The sequence below is a fragment of the Dryas octopetala genome, chromosome 3 (genome assembly GCF_963921425.1).
Source record: "Dryas octopetala chromosome 3, drDryOcto1.1, whole genome shotgun sequence".
Classification (NCBI taxonomy): Eukaryota; Viridiplantae; Streptophyta; class Magnoliopsida; order Rosales; family Rosaceae; genus Dryas; species Dryas octopetala.
In genome coordinates, this window is record NC_141368.1 from 12,986,753 (window position 1) to 13,002,930 (window position 16,178).

At 36.9% G+C, this 16,178-nt stretch overlaps 3 protein-coding genes and 1 pseudogene across 3 annotated transcripts; 2 read left to right on the forward strand and 2 right to left on the reverse strand.

Annotated features, from left to right (window-relative positions):
* Positions 1-593: 593 nt before the first annotated feature.
* LOC147291054 (uncharacterized) lies at positions 594-3,179 on the reverse strand. The gene is made up of 2 exons (XM_086238367.1): positions 2,896-3,179; positions 594-1,382 (listed from the first exon to the last, which is right to left on the reverse strand). Exons 1-2 carry the CDS (start codon positions 2,975-2,977, stop codon positions 772-774), a joined length of 693 nt encoding a protein of 230 aa, XP_086094493.1. The 5' UTR covers positions 2,978-3,179; the 3' UTR covers positions 594-771.
* Positions 3,180-4,094: 915 nt separating this feature from the next.
* LOC147291055 (10 kDa chaperonin 1, chloroplastic-like) lies at positions 4,095-7,588 on the forward strand. Its single transcript, XM_086237130.1, has 7 exons — positions 4,095-4,332; positions 4,446-4,504; positions 4,717-4,767; positions 6,156-6,221; positions 6,318-6,365; positions 6,562-6,591; positions 7,265-7,588. Exons 1-7 carry the CDS (start codon positions 4,248-4,250, stop codon positions 7,331-7,333), a joined length of 408 nt encoding a protein of 135 aa, XP_086093256.1. The 5' UTR covers positions 4,095-4,247; the 3' UTR covers positions 7,334-7,588.
* A 2,881-nt stretch (positions 7,589-10,469) lies between these two features.
* Positions 10,470-13,690, forward strand: LOC147291056 (uncharacterized). The gene is made up of 2 exons (XM_086237651.1): positions 10,470-13,155; positions 13,290-13,690. The coding sequence occupies exons 1-2, from the start codon at positions 10,470-10,472 to the stop codon at positions 13,688-13,690; spliced, it is 3,087 nt and encodes a 1,028-aa protein (XP_086093777.1).
* A 1,233-nt stretch (positions 13,691-14,923) lies between these two features.
* LOC147291057 (3-hydroxyisobutyryl-CoA hydrolase 1 pseudogene) lies at positions 14,924-16,079 on the reverse strand (annotated as a pseudogene).
* Positions 16,080-16,178: the final 99 nt, after the last annotated feature.

The window sequence follows — 16,178 nt, forward strand, 5'->3', positions numbered from 1 at the left end:
GCCCGAGGCCCAAACAACCAAACAAGAACAAACAGAACTAGCTAGCCCAATGGGCCTAAATAAACTACTCTAGCATGAGTAACTCTCATTAATCATCTAGCAATTAGCATGGTTACAAAATCTACAATATAAGTGCCCTCTTGTCTTAGTGGTTTTATAATGTTGGGTTTAGTACCTCACACAGAGAATCGTTTTTCAGGGTTTAGGGCCTTCTATTGTCCGGGGAAGAAAGAGTACACAGGAAATATGAAGTGTAATATCCTTGTGACTTTGTAACTATGAGGATGCCTGGAAAAGAAATAATGATTAACAATTCAATAGTTTGCAAAATATTGGTGACTTGATATTCAAGGTCAGAGTCCAGATCTTGGACATTGAGCTTGAACCTCTAATTGCAGTTTGTCTTTTTGTTCCTGGCATAAACATTTAGAAACAAAAGAAGCAATTTCTCAATTTTGTATCACACTAAAGAAATGGTGACCAGATTACCAAAGCTGATTTGAGTTTGCAAAGTCTGAACATTTAGATTAAATGTAACTGTTCCATGTATCACCATGTGCAAACTAAGTTAGCTAGAAATTGCCAAATATTTATATATACCATACAAACTCATGAAGAAAATCTAACAAGAATCAAGGGGATAAATGCAGAAATATAAATTCTAATCCAACATTTTTTGTCTGCCTGTTTGTATGTCTCTGTGTCTCTCTCACCCTCTTCTTAACTCAATCTGTAACAAAAATTTTGAGTGGCATTGTCTCTGTGAAACTTTCACATTACCATGAATAAATTGAAGTGCAACTGTTTCAAAAGATAAACACACAGGAAACCCATGATCACAACATTGTTCAAAATCACAGAAGAATTCTTGTGTCCTGCACTGCATGGCATGCTGCTTCCACTGTAGCACCCTTTCTTTTGCTGGATCCCTGCACCGCGATTTTCAAGAACAAAAGTAGAGTTTGTCTTCCCACTGCTGAAGAGAACACTCCAAAAGAAGGGCCCTTTATGAACCCCAACCATGCCTACTCCCACCTCAGTATGTGACTTATTTCTCAGAATTGACAAAGCCTTGGCGTCTCCAATAAGAACATGTGAAAAGGCTAGTGATGGCTCAAGATACTTGGATTGACAACCCACAATGTGGCCAGTTATGGTGCCGAAAGTGGGTAGTTCCACGCCGCAATTCGGAGCAAAAACCTCTGTGAAGTCATCTTCAGATGGTTTGCAGTTTAGGGTGTTGTTGCTAGTGCAGTTGCCCTTGCATAATTCAGCATATTGCAGAGCCATGCAACCAAGTCCAGGACTGTCATCTAATTTTGAAAGTTTATGGGCTGTTCGATTGTTGTTGATAATCTCAACAAGATCATTTGCAGGGTTTCCTGAGGATCAAACCAGTATCCAATGTCATAAAATCATAATGTGTTAACTATCTCCAAAACACCACAAGCAATATGTTTTTACATGCTAGGTTTGATATGAATTGTTGAATATTTGGTAACTGTATAAACTTTTGGGGTCTAATAGTTGTGTAACATGATATCAAAGTTCTATTTTTAGGCCTTGGTTCGTAACCTCCAATCCTATCCCCACTTATTTGTTAACCTGGCTACATGTAAGGCAAACACTACCTAAATAAGAATGTGAAGAATGGGAATGTTGATATTTGCCAAGTTAATCCCACCCACATTAATTTTGATAGTTCAGAATTGAATGCCTGAGGGGACAAGGTCATTAATGATGCCAATGTTCCCTACCCTCACCAATCTGTCCTACAAGTTAATATTAATCACATCAATTTCAATTTTCAGAAAAATGTCAAGGAAAAGGTCAAATTGTGAGCCATGTTTCCTAGTGTAGAGAATCAAATTATGACATATCACAATAACCAACTTGTGTTCACCAAATGCACAGAACCAAATTCTATGATTGGGACGCCATTCAGTGGGCCTTCTCTCTAGTTCTGCTGGGACTCTGCTGTGTTATCTTATGGAGAAAGGAACCACTGAGAATACACTGATAAACAACCTTAAGATTGAGGCAGATGACGAATTGCCTCTGACATTTTGAATTTGGATTTTAGATGGACTAGTACTTTCTTTGTGTGTGAATGGTTGAGGTCATACATAAAACAAATGTGATTTTTCTGTAAAAAAAAACCAGGTGCAGAAGAAACAAGCTCTTTGAAGATGCAAATGTAGCTCCCAAATCAAGGAGTAAAATGAATCAGGAGAAGAACCTAATGATCATCTGATCTCTCTAGAACACTTCAATTCTCTACTAACTGCCTGTTGTGCTTATTGTGTTCCTCTTGGGTCTAAATAGGGATTTTAGTGACTGTCATAGGATCTTACTAGCACCTTATATTGGCAATATGCCAATATATATATAAAAAAAAAAAATTTAAAGTATATATGATTTCTTAACAAGACCTTCTAATTAACCCATCCATCTCTGGCCAAGAATTTAAGTGCAGAATGTTTCTTTTTTTTTTTTTTTTTTTTTTTCAAAAAGTAATTTTGTGAGTTGAGAAGCCAGAAAGTAGTATGTCTCTCAACTCTGATTAGAAAGAGGTAAGATTCAACTAATTAATAACTAATCTTCCCCAGCACTTAAAACCAATACAACAAAGCACTGATAAAAAGAAGAATTATTCATTTTGATTTACCAACATACCACATATTATTGAAATTATTGTGCTGGTATACTACAGTTTCAAGAAGCGCACAAAGAGAAAATGTATATGCATATTCAGTAGCAGAAACTAAAGAAAAAAGAAAAAGCTAAAAAGGTTAATAATTTTTGGAAAGATGGCAAGGAATCTGCAATATGTTAGTAGCTTCAGAAACCACGAAGAGGGGAAAAAAAATGAAAAAGCATAGTTATGTATAGTACCATGGTTCTTGGAGCAAACAAGAGTTGCTAGTAGTAGATGACCAAAAATGAACCACCCACAGCAACAAAGAAGCTTCACCATATTCACTTGTGAGCAAAAATGGGTTTTGCTTTACAAGGAACCTGAGTGGGAAAAACAAAGAAAAAGAAAGAGAGAAGGAAAGGAAAGCTAAAGATAAGAAAAGGGTATTGGACTATTGATTATTGTTATCCATAAACAATATCAGAGAGGTGTTTGCTTGGTGGGAAGGGAAAATGGGAGTGAAAGCAGAGATTTTCCAGGAAAAAAAAGTGTAGGGAGGAAAGTGCTTGAGTAGTGATGAAGTGTTGCAGAGTTTAAGGACAAAAAGGTTGGAGGTGGTGGACCCAGGTAGCCGTTGTGTGTTCTGTGCATAAATTTCTTTTCGTTAAGAAATGGAGCGGATTTCAAAAACCCGGAATTGGGTGGGGCCCAATGTTGACGGATGTTTTGCTTGGGATTAGTAATGGAAGAGGAGGGTTTGGGCCAATTACTCATGGGTTTGGAATCTTTGGACTGGTTATTCTTGGTCTTGGGCCACTCATTAGACATGAGTTGTGTAACATATTTTTTCCTTTTCAAGAAATGGAGTGAATTTCAAAAGCTCGAAATAGGGTGGGACCCAATATTGACGAATGTTTCACTGGGATTAGTAATGGAAAAGGCTTTTGGACAATTACTTTTGGATTTAGACCAGAGGTGTCAAACAAACTAGGTCGTCGGTACGGGCACGACATAAGTAAATGAATTGAGTTAGGTTGAAAATTAGCCCATCAAACATGACATGATATAGGCCGAACATAAGCATGAAATGAGTATAAATTAGATATGACTCGTTTAACATTATTTTTTACTTTTTAAAGAAATTTTGTACAAAATATTCAACTTTCTAAGTAAACAATATTAACATTTAATTATAAGAGAAAAAATAACATAACATAAGTTTTCTAATCCCAAAATACAAACATAAAATAGAACTCATAAGTGAGCTTGTTTAAGACACGACGTGAGTCCGACATGACTATTAAATGAGCACGGACATGATGTGAAGTACGAATTAGTCCAACTTATATGGACCGACTGGCATGGCTTGACACCTTTAATTTGGGCCAATTATCTTGGGCTTGGGCTACTCATTGCAAGCTTGCAACACACAACACTACAACAGAAAACGTCGAGGAGCCGAACCATCTAGAACTCTGCTGCTTCAACTCTTCAACTACACTCCTTATCTCACAGGAGGGTTTAAGATATCTGCCAATTTCTTCCAAGCCTTTCAGCAGCTCTACTAAACCGTTGCATCGTTTTTCCCCATCTTTGTTGGAGCTTTATAATGGCCTCCACTTTCGTCACACTACCAAGCCCTTTGCTATACAAACCCAATACTGCTTCTCTGTCGAACCAGAAACTACTTCCAGGTATGTTGAAGTTTTCTCTTTTCTAAACCCCTTTATTATCTCTTTCTTAAATCTCTCTACTTTATTATAAATTTTGTTTCTTTTGTTTGAATTGTTCATGGGTTCTGTTTCAGGTCTGCGAAGAAACTCATTGAGAGTCAACGCAATTACCAAGAAATGGGAACCCACCAAGGTTTCTTTTCTTATCTATACTTTTTTGGAGAAGTAATTTCAGAATATTTCTGGGTTTTGTTTGGTCAGAAAATATTTATGGGTTTCTAACTTTCTACACATTCAATGATTACCATGCTAGTTTTAATTTTTGTTTTATTTGTTTTTCTTTTGGGAAATGAATTATCTGGGTTTTGATTTTTATGCTTAGAGGTGGTAATTTGTGAGTGACAGGTGGTTCCACAAGCTGACAGAGTGCTTATTCGTCTTGAGGAACTCCCTGAGGTATGCTGGTTTTCAGTCATACCAATTGTGTTTGAATATCTTAATTGGTAACATAATGTGATTATTTCTTACTTTCCAGAATGCCAAACATCTGTGTCAATGGCTATTTTGGTTGAGTGTTTGAGCTTTTAGTATTCTGAACTTATGAAGATGCATAACATTTTCAAAAGACTTGATGCACTTACAAATTGGATCTTCAATGCAAGTTCCCTGCCCATTTTGAATTTTCTTTTCAAGTATAAGATATCAGAGTAATTTTCGAAAGAGTGAATTTTGAATTTTTGTTGGATCTTTCAATCTTCATAGTGAATATCACTCCACAGAAAACCTAAAATTTTATGGTTATTTCGGGTATATATTACGTATTAGATACTCCTGGCGTTATCATATCTTAGTGATGTCATGTTATGGTGTTTTGAACAACGTAGTATGCTATCTATTTTGAATTATTGTCTCTGTAGATGTAGAATTCTACTGTCGAATAGAACCATTATACGAGGGCCTGAAAAACAGAAGAGAATGTATTTGGAGGAAGCTTGAGAACCTAAAATTCTACTTTTTCATTTGTTTTTCTATTCTCCCTTTTCACAAAAACCACCTGAACAATCCCACTCCTTCAAAAACTGTACTACTTCTCTCAAATCACAAACGCCAGAAGATACAGAGATAATTTCCAAGGCTCCTTATTAGGCTTTTAATAACCTAAAATGCCATATAAAAAATTACCATGTAAAAAGTAAAGAACCAATTAAACCCTGAAACTTTCAATAAACCAAGACTAGGGAGAAGTTACAAGCCGCTGGGAAAAGTGGAACTTTAGGTTCTCAATTTTGGTGTTTTAGGTTCTCGAGCTTCTTCGTACAATGGCACCTTCTTCTGGGATTGTTTTGCAGGCCCCTTAGCCTCCTCAGTTGCCAAGCTGCTGGGATTGTTAAGCTAGTTTTTCTATACCCCTCACTTTTCATTTGTTTTTAGATGTTCTATTTTCTTTATGCATTTACATTGTTGTACACAACTTGTGTGCATGGGGGATGCCCAGTCGGTGTTTTGTTTCTCTAAATTATCCTTACCTATGAGAAAAGGTAGAATAGAAAAACTAGCGATTGAATTTTTTTTTTTTTAGTATCATTTGATCAGGGTGCTTGTCAAAGATAAATTGGTAATTATATGAATTGTTTCATCAGAACGATGGTGCCATTGACGACCATGTAGTTGTTTCATATACAGTGGGTTTTAAAAATGATTTCATTGTCTACTTTTCTTCTCTCTCTATTATCACATGGAGAAATATCTATTTAGATTTGAAATTCCGCATTTTAGAAATATATGTTTGCATACCTTATCTGTTATAAGACATCAGCATGATGATAAAATGTCCTATGTCACAGAGATCAGCTGGAGGAGTTTTGCTGCCCAAATCAGCTGTTAAATTTGAGCGGTATCTTATGGGAGAAGTATGCTAACTGTTTCTGTCTTGTTAAGTCATTTGTTTTTTAAAGTAACAAGTTGAATCTTAGGATAATTTTACAAGCATTTTTTATTTACCTCAGATTCTTTCTGTTGGAGCTGAGGTTGGGGAAGTGAAGGCTGGAAAGAAGGTGAGTAATTAAATTGTTGTCAAATTATGGCAACTTTTTTCTGGCATGAATTAATGTTGATTTTTGATTTATATTGGTGCTTACATGATAAGTTTATGAGCGGATGAACTTTTCCATTGTTTACTGTTTTAGTTCGAAATACTGATTTAGGTGCTTATTTTGTCATCTAAATGGGGAAATTCTTATTTGTTTGCAGGTTCTTTTCTCAGACATAAACGCATATGAGGTGAGTATAATTAGTTTATGTTGAAAATATCATACAGCCCTGATATTAATAGCCTAAAATAAACCTGACAATAAACTTTCATTATTCTATATAATTATCCACGCTTATGGTTCCTGTGATTAAATCAAAAGTATGTATTTCCATTACATTATTTATCTGTGCTTTTTAACTTCCGGATAACTTATATAGGGCATATAAAAAAATGTTCTACTTAACAATTATATCTTGCTTTGCTCTGACCTCAAAATTATCAAATATCTAATCCCAGTTGGCTAGCATGATTGTTGTTACCAATTCCCCCCAACATCCCCCCCCCCCCCCCTCCCTTTTTTTTCTTTGGTTTGCGAGTTAAGGCCAAGTGCTTCAGTTTCTAGTTGTTGTAGAAAACCACTTCAATTCTGTGGGCTTGTGATACAATCATAACTGATCTTGTGATTGGTCCAAGACATGCACTATTTGTATTGCTGAGTACTGCTGAAACATTTGCCACGCCTTCATGTGTAGGGTAAATTGTAAAACAATTAAACAAGGAACAGACAGATTATCATCTGTATAAACTGAAGTCTATTTTCGCAAATAGTCTGCAGATTGTTCCATGCAATTGGCATATGGCCGTTTGCACCATGGATTATTGACATTTTCTTTGACTGATAATGAATTTTTGGTGTCTCAGGTGGATTTGGGAACAGATGGTAGGCACTGCTTTTGCAAAGAGAGTGAACTGTTAGCCGTGGTTGAATAAATTCAGCTAAGGGCAGTGGTAGGCACAATGTTTTAGAGGATTATTTTTCTGAAACTTTTCATTGTCATTTCCTTGCAATGTCACATTGTCACCAACTCCCAAAACTATATATTCAGTTCAAATTTGTTAACTGCATAGTATGTACTCTTTCTGCATTGGTTGCATAGATTTTGTATTATTTAGTCATCATAATACTTCTTTTGGTCGATAATAAGCATTGTACCTTGGAATGAAAGCTATATGACACTCTTACAATATGTTGGATGGAATGATGGAAAATTGGAAGTAGAGTGTAAATTATAAGAGAACATCTACAGTGCAGACATTGAATATGATGCAAACGCACATACTTTCTGGACAAGGATCCTCTGCCAGACAAAATCGTATGTGAGACCACTAGTACCTGGTCTCACCATCAGTTCCCGTCGCTTCTCTTCACCTGCAATAGTGCAGATCCGCCCTGGCCCACCCCTTACTCCTTTCAACTTTCCCTAACTCCCCTACCCCTCTCAGAGTCATGGCTGCTTACGAAGCCCATGACAGCACCTTTTAAACATCAATGAAAGCTGAAGAATGCTTGGGGCAAAGAAAACAAATTTGCGAATATACATGTCAAGACCCACCAAGAAAATTCTTACTCTAAACCAAAATCTTTAAGATTTATGCAGAAAAGAATATTAATGAGAAATTTGGAAAACTAGCTCATTTTGATTTTTATTGAAGACTTTTAACTATTTTTTAATTTTTAGAATTTTGACCTTCAAATAGTACTTGAGCTCCCATTGAGAAGTGCTTGAACCTCTCTTGAGGGATGTTCGAGCACTTTAAGGGAAGCTTGAGCATTACTGGAGGATCAAATTTTTTTTTTTAAAAAAGTCTTTAATTAACTTAAATTTGGGTTAGTTTTCCAAAATTTTTAATATTAATCAGTTTGTACAAATCAAAATAAGTTTTTATGAAAGTTGCGGTGAAGAGTTTCCAGCTTGTGCCAACAAGCCTTCAAATAGAAAGAATTGGATCATTGGCCTTCACCCTAAGAAGAACCTGTGGTTCTGCAACCAACAAGATTAGAATTCCAGAGTCCAGACCAACACAAAGGAAAAACAAAATCTGAAAACATGCTGCCAAGGTTATATTCATAATTTTTCTCTCCAGCCTCAGAGAGCTTTGAAAGAATAAGACAGATGCAGCATGCTGCTTATAAATAAGATGTCACTAAGCTGCTGGACAGCCACAGAGCCACTGGTTAATTAGGTACCAAAGTTTCTGATAAGGATGCATATGGATGGCTGTTATTTTTCACTCATGCCTTGGTTTGGGATTCATAGGAAATGAGACAGATAGACTGGCCTTTTTCTTTAAATCAAGGCTAGGATAACTGATGACCCTTTCATGGAATGAAACCATCTACTTTTTCCATTGGCATGGACCTATATGTGGTTGCCACCACTGGAAGGCCACCAGGCTGGGCCTGCATTCTTTGAAACTTGCAGGGTCTATATCACCATACATGCATGTAGAAAATTTTAGTTTTTTTGAAAGAATTCATCTATAAAACAACAGCTTCATTCATGAAATCTGTCTAGAAATCGGCCATCTTTGCAGATTGGAAGATTTAATCTTGTCAAATAATTCACTTGGCGGTCAAATTCCCTCTAACTTATCAGGTTGCTCTCAATTATGAGGAATTGCTCTTGGTTTCAATTTGCTGGTAGGAAGAATTCCTGAGAAGCTTGGCACCTTGTCAAAGCTAACAATAATTCAAATTCCTTTCAAGTACTGACCATTAATAAAAACAATTTTGCCTTTTGGGGAACAATTTCTATTACTAACCAATCATGACATGTGTTGACTTACAAGGAGGAATTGGTCATTAGGAGGAAAAAAAGAATAAAAAAGAACAGTCAACATGTGTTGTGATTGCTTTTAAGGAAAAAATGACTTCTTGCATATATGTAAGAGCATCTCCAAGAGATTACCTAAACTATTATTCTTGGCTATTTTAGCTCATTTTATCTTTAAAATCGTGCTCCAAGCCTCCAACAGATTAGCTATCACTTTAGCTATTATAGCGTTTACTTTTTGGTTAGCTAAATGTGGCTTAGAGGAGAGAGAAAATAGGTAATTAATAGAATTTGCTTTGTTTTTTGCTTTTGTTCAGAATTTGGTTCAAGAAAATGTAAATTATTCAATGTTAGTTAAAATATAAAGAACATTTGTTGGAGTAAATTTTTAAAAGTTCTAATTATTTTGGCTCAAATTTAGCTAATACTCTTGAGATGCTCTAAGGAGCCAAACAATTTTGGGGTATGTTACCTCAATGCATAGTTAACTAATCTTCTTCTCTTGCCAACTTCCATGTAAGTGCAAACAAAATTTTGGGAAGCATCTTTCCAAGTGAGATTGGAAATATATATGGTCAACTTGGAGAACCTATATATTTCTTTATACAAACCAATTTCAGGTCAAATCCTCCTTATGTAGGAAAGCTTCAGAAGTTATACAGTATGTATTAGATTAGGTATAAAACTGAATCATCCTTTTCATGGTTATGATATATATTTTTAAATTTTGGGTCATGCTGCATAAGTTTCTTGTAGGAGTTGCATGCATCTTAAACTACCAGTGCATCATGTATATCATGAATGGTTCACATCTTGGTCTGAGCTTGGATACAGGGATATGTCCTTGAAGGCTGAAGTTGGAATCCAACAAAATACTAGTCTTATGTGCACATCTCATATATTAATTTAGTAGAAAAATCCACAAAATCTGTTGTATTTGAAGGAAAAAATTGAGCCTTCCTTCTCATTTGACAATGCATGGCCAATATGACTAACTTTGATCAGCAAATAGAACAAAATCTTACAATATGCTGCAGAAATCTAGTCAAGAAATTTTGTCTGATTCTGGATGCATGACTTTGAAGAATTTCCTCTTACTGGCCACTGATTTGTCTGATGTTGTCCTTTCAATATTCTTAATTCTCTCACAGGCCGGCCTCAGATAATGACCCAAAAGCTGCTATTCAACCACTGCTGAGGGTCCAAAGTTGTATTATGCAGCATGCTGCTTATAAATTAGAATCTCCTAAAGAGGCTTAGCCAAATTAAGTTCCCAAAAACTGATAGCATATATGGGGATTTACATTTTCATTTCATTTGTGTTTTTCTCATATTTTTGCATGCATGCTCTCATTCTTCACTCGTGCCTTTGTTTTGGCCTCACTGGAGATGAGATTGATAGACTGGCCTTGCTTGAAGTCAAGGCCAGGATAATTGATGACCCTTTTGGAGTCATGACTTCATGGAATGAAACCATCCACTTTTGCCATTGGCATGGTGTCACATGTAGTCGCCGCCACCAGAAGGTCACCAGGTTGGGCCTGGATTCCTTGAATCTTGCAGGCTCTATATCACCACATGTTGGAAATTTGAGTTTCTTGAGAGAAATTTATCTCTACAACAACAGCTTCAGCCATGAAATCCCCACAGAAATCAATCGTCTGCACAGATTGCAAATCTTACGGTTGGAAAATAATTCACTGAGCGGTGAAATTCCCTCTAATTTATCAGCTTGCACTCAACTCCTTGAAATTGATCTTTCTTACAATAAGCTTGTAGGAAGAATTCCCGAGGAGCTGGGCACTTTGTCCAAGCTAATAAGACTTGCAGTTCCCTACAACAACCTTACAGGAAGTGTCCCTTACTCTTTTAGCAACTTATCATCTCTTGAAATTCTTTATGCATTTTCTAATAATTTGAATGGGAGTATTCCAGATATCTTTGGCCAACTCAACAGTTTTATTGAACTTATTTTGGATGGAAATAGGTTGTCTGGTATGATCCCTCCCTCAATCTTCAATCTCTCTTCCATTAGAGTAATTTCTGTGGCAGCAAACAATATCCAAGGAACTTTGCCCTCAAACTTAGGTACTGTCTTTCCAAGTCTCGAATATTTTGGTATTTTTCACAACCAATTTACTGGACCTATTCCTGCTTCAATCTCTAATGCCTCAAATCTAGTTCAACTTGGAATTTCAGGAAACCAACTAATTGGAAAAGTCCCTTCTTTGGAAAATTTACATAAGCTTGAACGATTATTTCTTGGTTTCAACCATCTTGGAAGTGAGGGAATTGGTGACTTGAGCTTTCTCTGCCATTTGAATAATGCCACCCGTTTACAAATACTGACTATTAGTGAAAACAATTTTGGGGGTATGCTACCTCTGTGCACAGCTAACCTATCTTCTTCTCTCCTATACTTCTATGCCAATGGCAATAAAATATTAGGAAGCATCCCAAATGGGATTGGAAATCTGGTTAACTTGCAGATCCTAGCTCTGCAGATGAACAAATTTTCAGGTCAAATCCCCCATGATATAGGAAAGCTTCAGAATGTAGTTGAATTATATTTTGCTGAAAACTCTCTGTCTCTCAATATACCATCCTCTTTTGGAAATTTAAGTCGATTGAATAAATTATCTTTATTTGGAAATAACCTCCAAGGAGATATCCCTTCAAGTTTAGCAGAGTGTCAAAATTTGGCAGTCTTGGATGTCAGTGATAACAATCTGAGTGGTATCATTTCCCCACAAGTCATTGGTTTGTCAGCTTCATATGTTTTTCTGGATTTATCTCAAAATCATTTGACTGGATCCCTTCCTAAAGAAGTAGGAAAGCTAATAAATCTGGAGTATTTAAATGTTTCTGAGAACATGTTATTTGGTGAAATTCCGGCTACTATGGGTAGTTGTGTAAAATTAGAAGCTCTAGACATGCAAGGAAACTTCTTCCAAGGGACAATTCCATCATCTTTGGCTTCACTAAAAGGTATTCAAAAATTATATCTTTCTCACAACAATTTTTCTGGAGTGATTCCAGAATTCTTGGCGCATTTCGAATTTCTGCACTCTTTGAATCTCTCTTATAACAATTTTGAGGGCATGGTTCCAATCAAAGGAGTTTTCAAGAATGCCACAGCTACATCAGTCCAAGGAAATAGTAAACTTTGTGGGGGCATACCTGAGTTTCAATTGCCAAAATGCAAAGTTCGACATCCAAAAAAGGGAGGATTGAGCCTAACCTTGAAACTGATAATCACTTTAGTTTGTGGGCTTCTTGGAATCACTTTTGCACTCTTGTTTTTGTACCTTTGTTCCTCACGAAGGGAAAGAAAGGAGCAACCTTCAAGTGTTTCAGAAAGATTTCTTAAGGTGTCTTACCAAAGTCTTCTAAAAGCTACTGATGGATTCTCCTCTGCCAACTTGATTGGTGTAGGCAGTTTTGGGTCTGTGTATAAAGGAGTACTTGAAGAAAGTGAAACGCCAATCGCTATCAAGGTACTCAACCTTGTTAATCCCAGAGCTTCCAAAAGTTTCACCGCTGAGTGTGAGGCCTTGAAAAACATAAGACACCGGAATCTTGTGAAGGTAATCTCTGCATGTTCGGGTTTCGATTATCAAGGTCTGGATTTTAAGGCCTTAATTTATGAGTTTATGGTTAATGGGAGCTTAGAGGAATGGTTGCATGCAACTCAGAGAATTGGTGAGATGAATGAGAGAGCAAGGAGCTTAACTTTTTCTCAGAGGTTCAACATTTCCATTGACGTTGCTATGGCATTGGATTATCTCCATCACCATTGTGAGACCCCAATAGTTCATTGCGATCTCAAGCCAAGCAACATTCTTCTCAATCATGATATGATTGGACATGTAGGTGACTTTGGGTTGGTAAGATTCCTTCCCGAGGCTTCTGAAAATTGTTCAGGTAATCAAGCAAGCTCGGTTGGAGTAAAAGGCACAATTGGTTATGCTCCTCCAGGTGAATTACTAATTTCATACATTTAAAAGAACTTTTCTTGATATTTGTTTTAATAGTTTGAAACATGAAAGTTGGACTTTGACACTTTATTATATAAGAATTAGAAATTGGTGTTTTGAATTGTGCAAATGCAGAGTATGGCATGGGACATGAAGTGTGGACACAAGGTGATATGTACAGTTATGGCATCCTCTTATTGGAAATGTTCACAGGAAAAAGACCAACTGACAACATGTTCCAAGAAACTTCAAACCTCCGTAACTTTGTCAAGGAAGCTCTGCCTGAGCAATTGGTAGAGATTGTTGATCCCGTTCTTGTTCAAGAAAAGTTAGAAGGGGAGATGAGCGTAAAAAATCATCTTAATGAGGATAGCATAAGGGTTCGCATGTGTGTTGAAGAAAGCTTGATTTCAATTTTTGAAATTGGAGTTGCTTGCTCTGCAGAACTTCCTAGAGAACGGTTGGACATTAGTGATGTTGTGGCTAAGATGAGTCTAATCAGAAACCTTCTTCGAGCAAATAGAATATGTGAATAGAATATGCATACTGTTAATATGTCACATATATAGCCTGTAATATTGTTTCCCTATATCCAGAATTACATTTTTGATCTGCATCTAGTAGTGGAATTTTGGAGGTATGCTCAGTTGAAATGAGATCAGTTTTCATACTTTTTTGATCAATAAACACATTGTAAGTTTGTGCCTTCAAAATCATGCTAGCATAGTTGAATTTGACTTGTCCAGCAGTCTAGCAGAATGTACTGCAAAATATGTGATGCATGCTAGTTCATATTAGGATATGCAGCAACTTTATAACCAGTTTCTACTTGATTTGTCTTGCCATTAATTAATCTCTAGCACGCAATTTTTCCAGGCATTTTATTTTTGATGAAAACTGTTTTCCTTTCGCCAAATCCGCTTCCAACACTTCTTCTGCTCCGATATTACAGTGGATGTCTAATTCTACTCCTTCAGATTCAATTTTGGGCCTCCATCCACTCTCTTTAAATCCTATTTCTCATTCTTCTTTTCAGAATCCAATTTCAGTTTCAGTTTCTATCTGGCCACTTCCAGTTGAAGCACCTCAACCTTGCTTCAGTTTAAGTCATAACAATGTTAGCCATCCATCAAATTTCTTTGTTAGGTAAATTTATGCCATGCGGCCATCATTAGTCTCATTCTGTGTTGAGAAGGGGCCACCACGAAAATTATGGGAGAGTCTTATAATCTTATATCTATTAAGATGGAGTAATGTTATTGGAACTATCTCACCTGACTATCTTAAGGACCATTTCTCTAATAGATGTGAGATCCATACTAAAAAAAAAGGTTATTTACTGGAGAAACAGCTGTCATAAATAGCAAATAGTTCAAAATCCAATAGTTTTATTCTAATGACTGATTTATTTCCTTATTTTGAGCAAGGGTAAAGAGCAACAGATGATATATATGATAAGTAGCGGCATTATAGGTGGACGGTCTTCACAACAGTTTTTGTGTGTGCGTGAGTTACATAAACCCTTTAAATTATTTGGGTTAGGATAAACATATATAAAAATAAGGAAAACAACGAATACAAATCCTTCTCTATGTACCCTACTAATAAAAGATCTCAAACTTAATAGCCAGCATAAATTACAGAATCTAGATTCTCAATTTTTTTTAACTGGACTTTTATTCTTTTTTTGGTGGCCATTTACTGGACTTTTATTCTAAACTGTATATTATACATATAAGAGTGTGTAGAAACACCACAACATCTCAATCTCAAAGCTTGGCAATGGCAGCTACAGGGCAGTCGTCAGACCTTGCAGGAAGCTTTAATTCTTCCCATTCTTCACCATCCAACTTGGAGAAGTAGTGGTCCACCATTTGGTCAGTCACAAGCTCCAATTTACAAGGCTCCCACTTTGGGTTCCTATCCTTGTCCAACAATATTGCTCTGCAACCCTCTCTGAAATCCTTGCTGACTTCCCCTCGCAGAACATGAAAAACCGTTCTGTATTCACGAACAAGGCACTCACCAACTCCCTGCACTCTGCCTTCTCTAATCGACCTCAACGAAATCTTCAAACTCATCGGGGATGCCTTCTTCAGTGACCGAATTGCTGAAGACAACCATTCATGTTCATGACCATCCACTCTGTTTGCATTTGCAGCCTCCTTCTCAAGGGCACTTAAAATTTCTTCCATTGTGCTTCTAGAAAAGCACTTGTCAATAACATCCATAAAATGGTAAGCACTTTTCTCTTTCAGAGCTGGCTGCTGCGAGTATTCATCTATAACCCCCGAAATAAATGCAAAATCACAGCTTGGGGATGAAGCTACTCTCCATATTAGAGCTTGTTCTAAAAGAGAGTTGCTAGACCACAAGCAAGCATTTCTGCACCATCCAATTTGGCACCTGTAAGACTAACATACTCTCCAAAGAAGCCAGGAAGCCTTGACAAAAATTAAGAGGCACCCACATCAGGAAACAACCCCAGAGCTGTCTCTGGCATTGCAAAAACAGAGTTCTCTGTTGCAACACGAAATGCACCGTGTACCGAAGCACCTGCCCCGCCTCCATGACAATCCCATTCAGAATGGAAACCTGGGGTTTTGTGTATGTTGCCAACAAGTAGTTAAAAGTATACAGCACTTGACGGAATTTTACGGCAAATGTCCAATTGTTGCCTTCATGGATATTGCGATACACAGTGGTGGCATCACCGCCGGCACAGAATGCTCTTCCTTTACCCTTGACAATGACCAAATTGACATTGGCATCTTTCCCGTAGGCACGGAAGAGTTCCAACAGCGGAGAGAGCATTTCATGGGAAAGGGCATTCAGTTTCTGAGGCCTGTTTAGTGTCAATGTCCTCGCAAGCAAATTCTCTTGTACCAGAATCTCATCATCTGATGACTTCAAATTAGAAGCCATATATAAATAGAAAGATTTTAGTAGTGATCGAAAAAAATATTGATAGGATAAAACCCGTGCAATGTGGTTGTGGACCTTGTGGTAGTAAGAGGCAGAGCA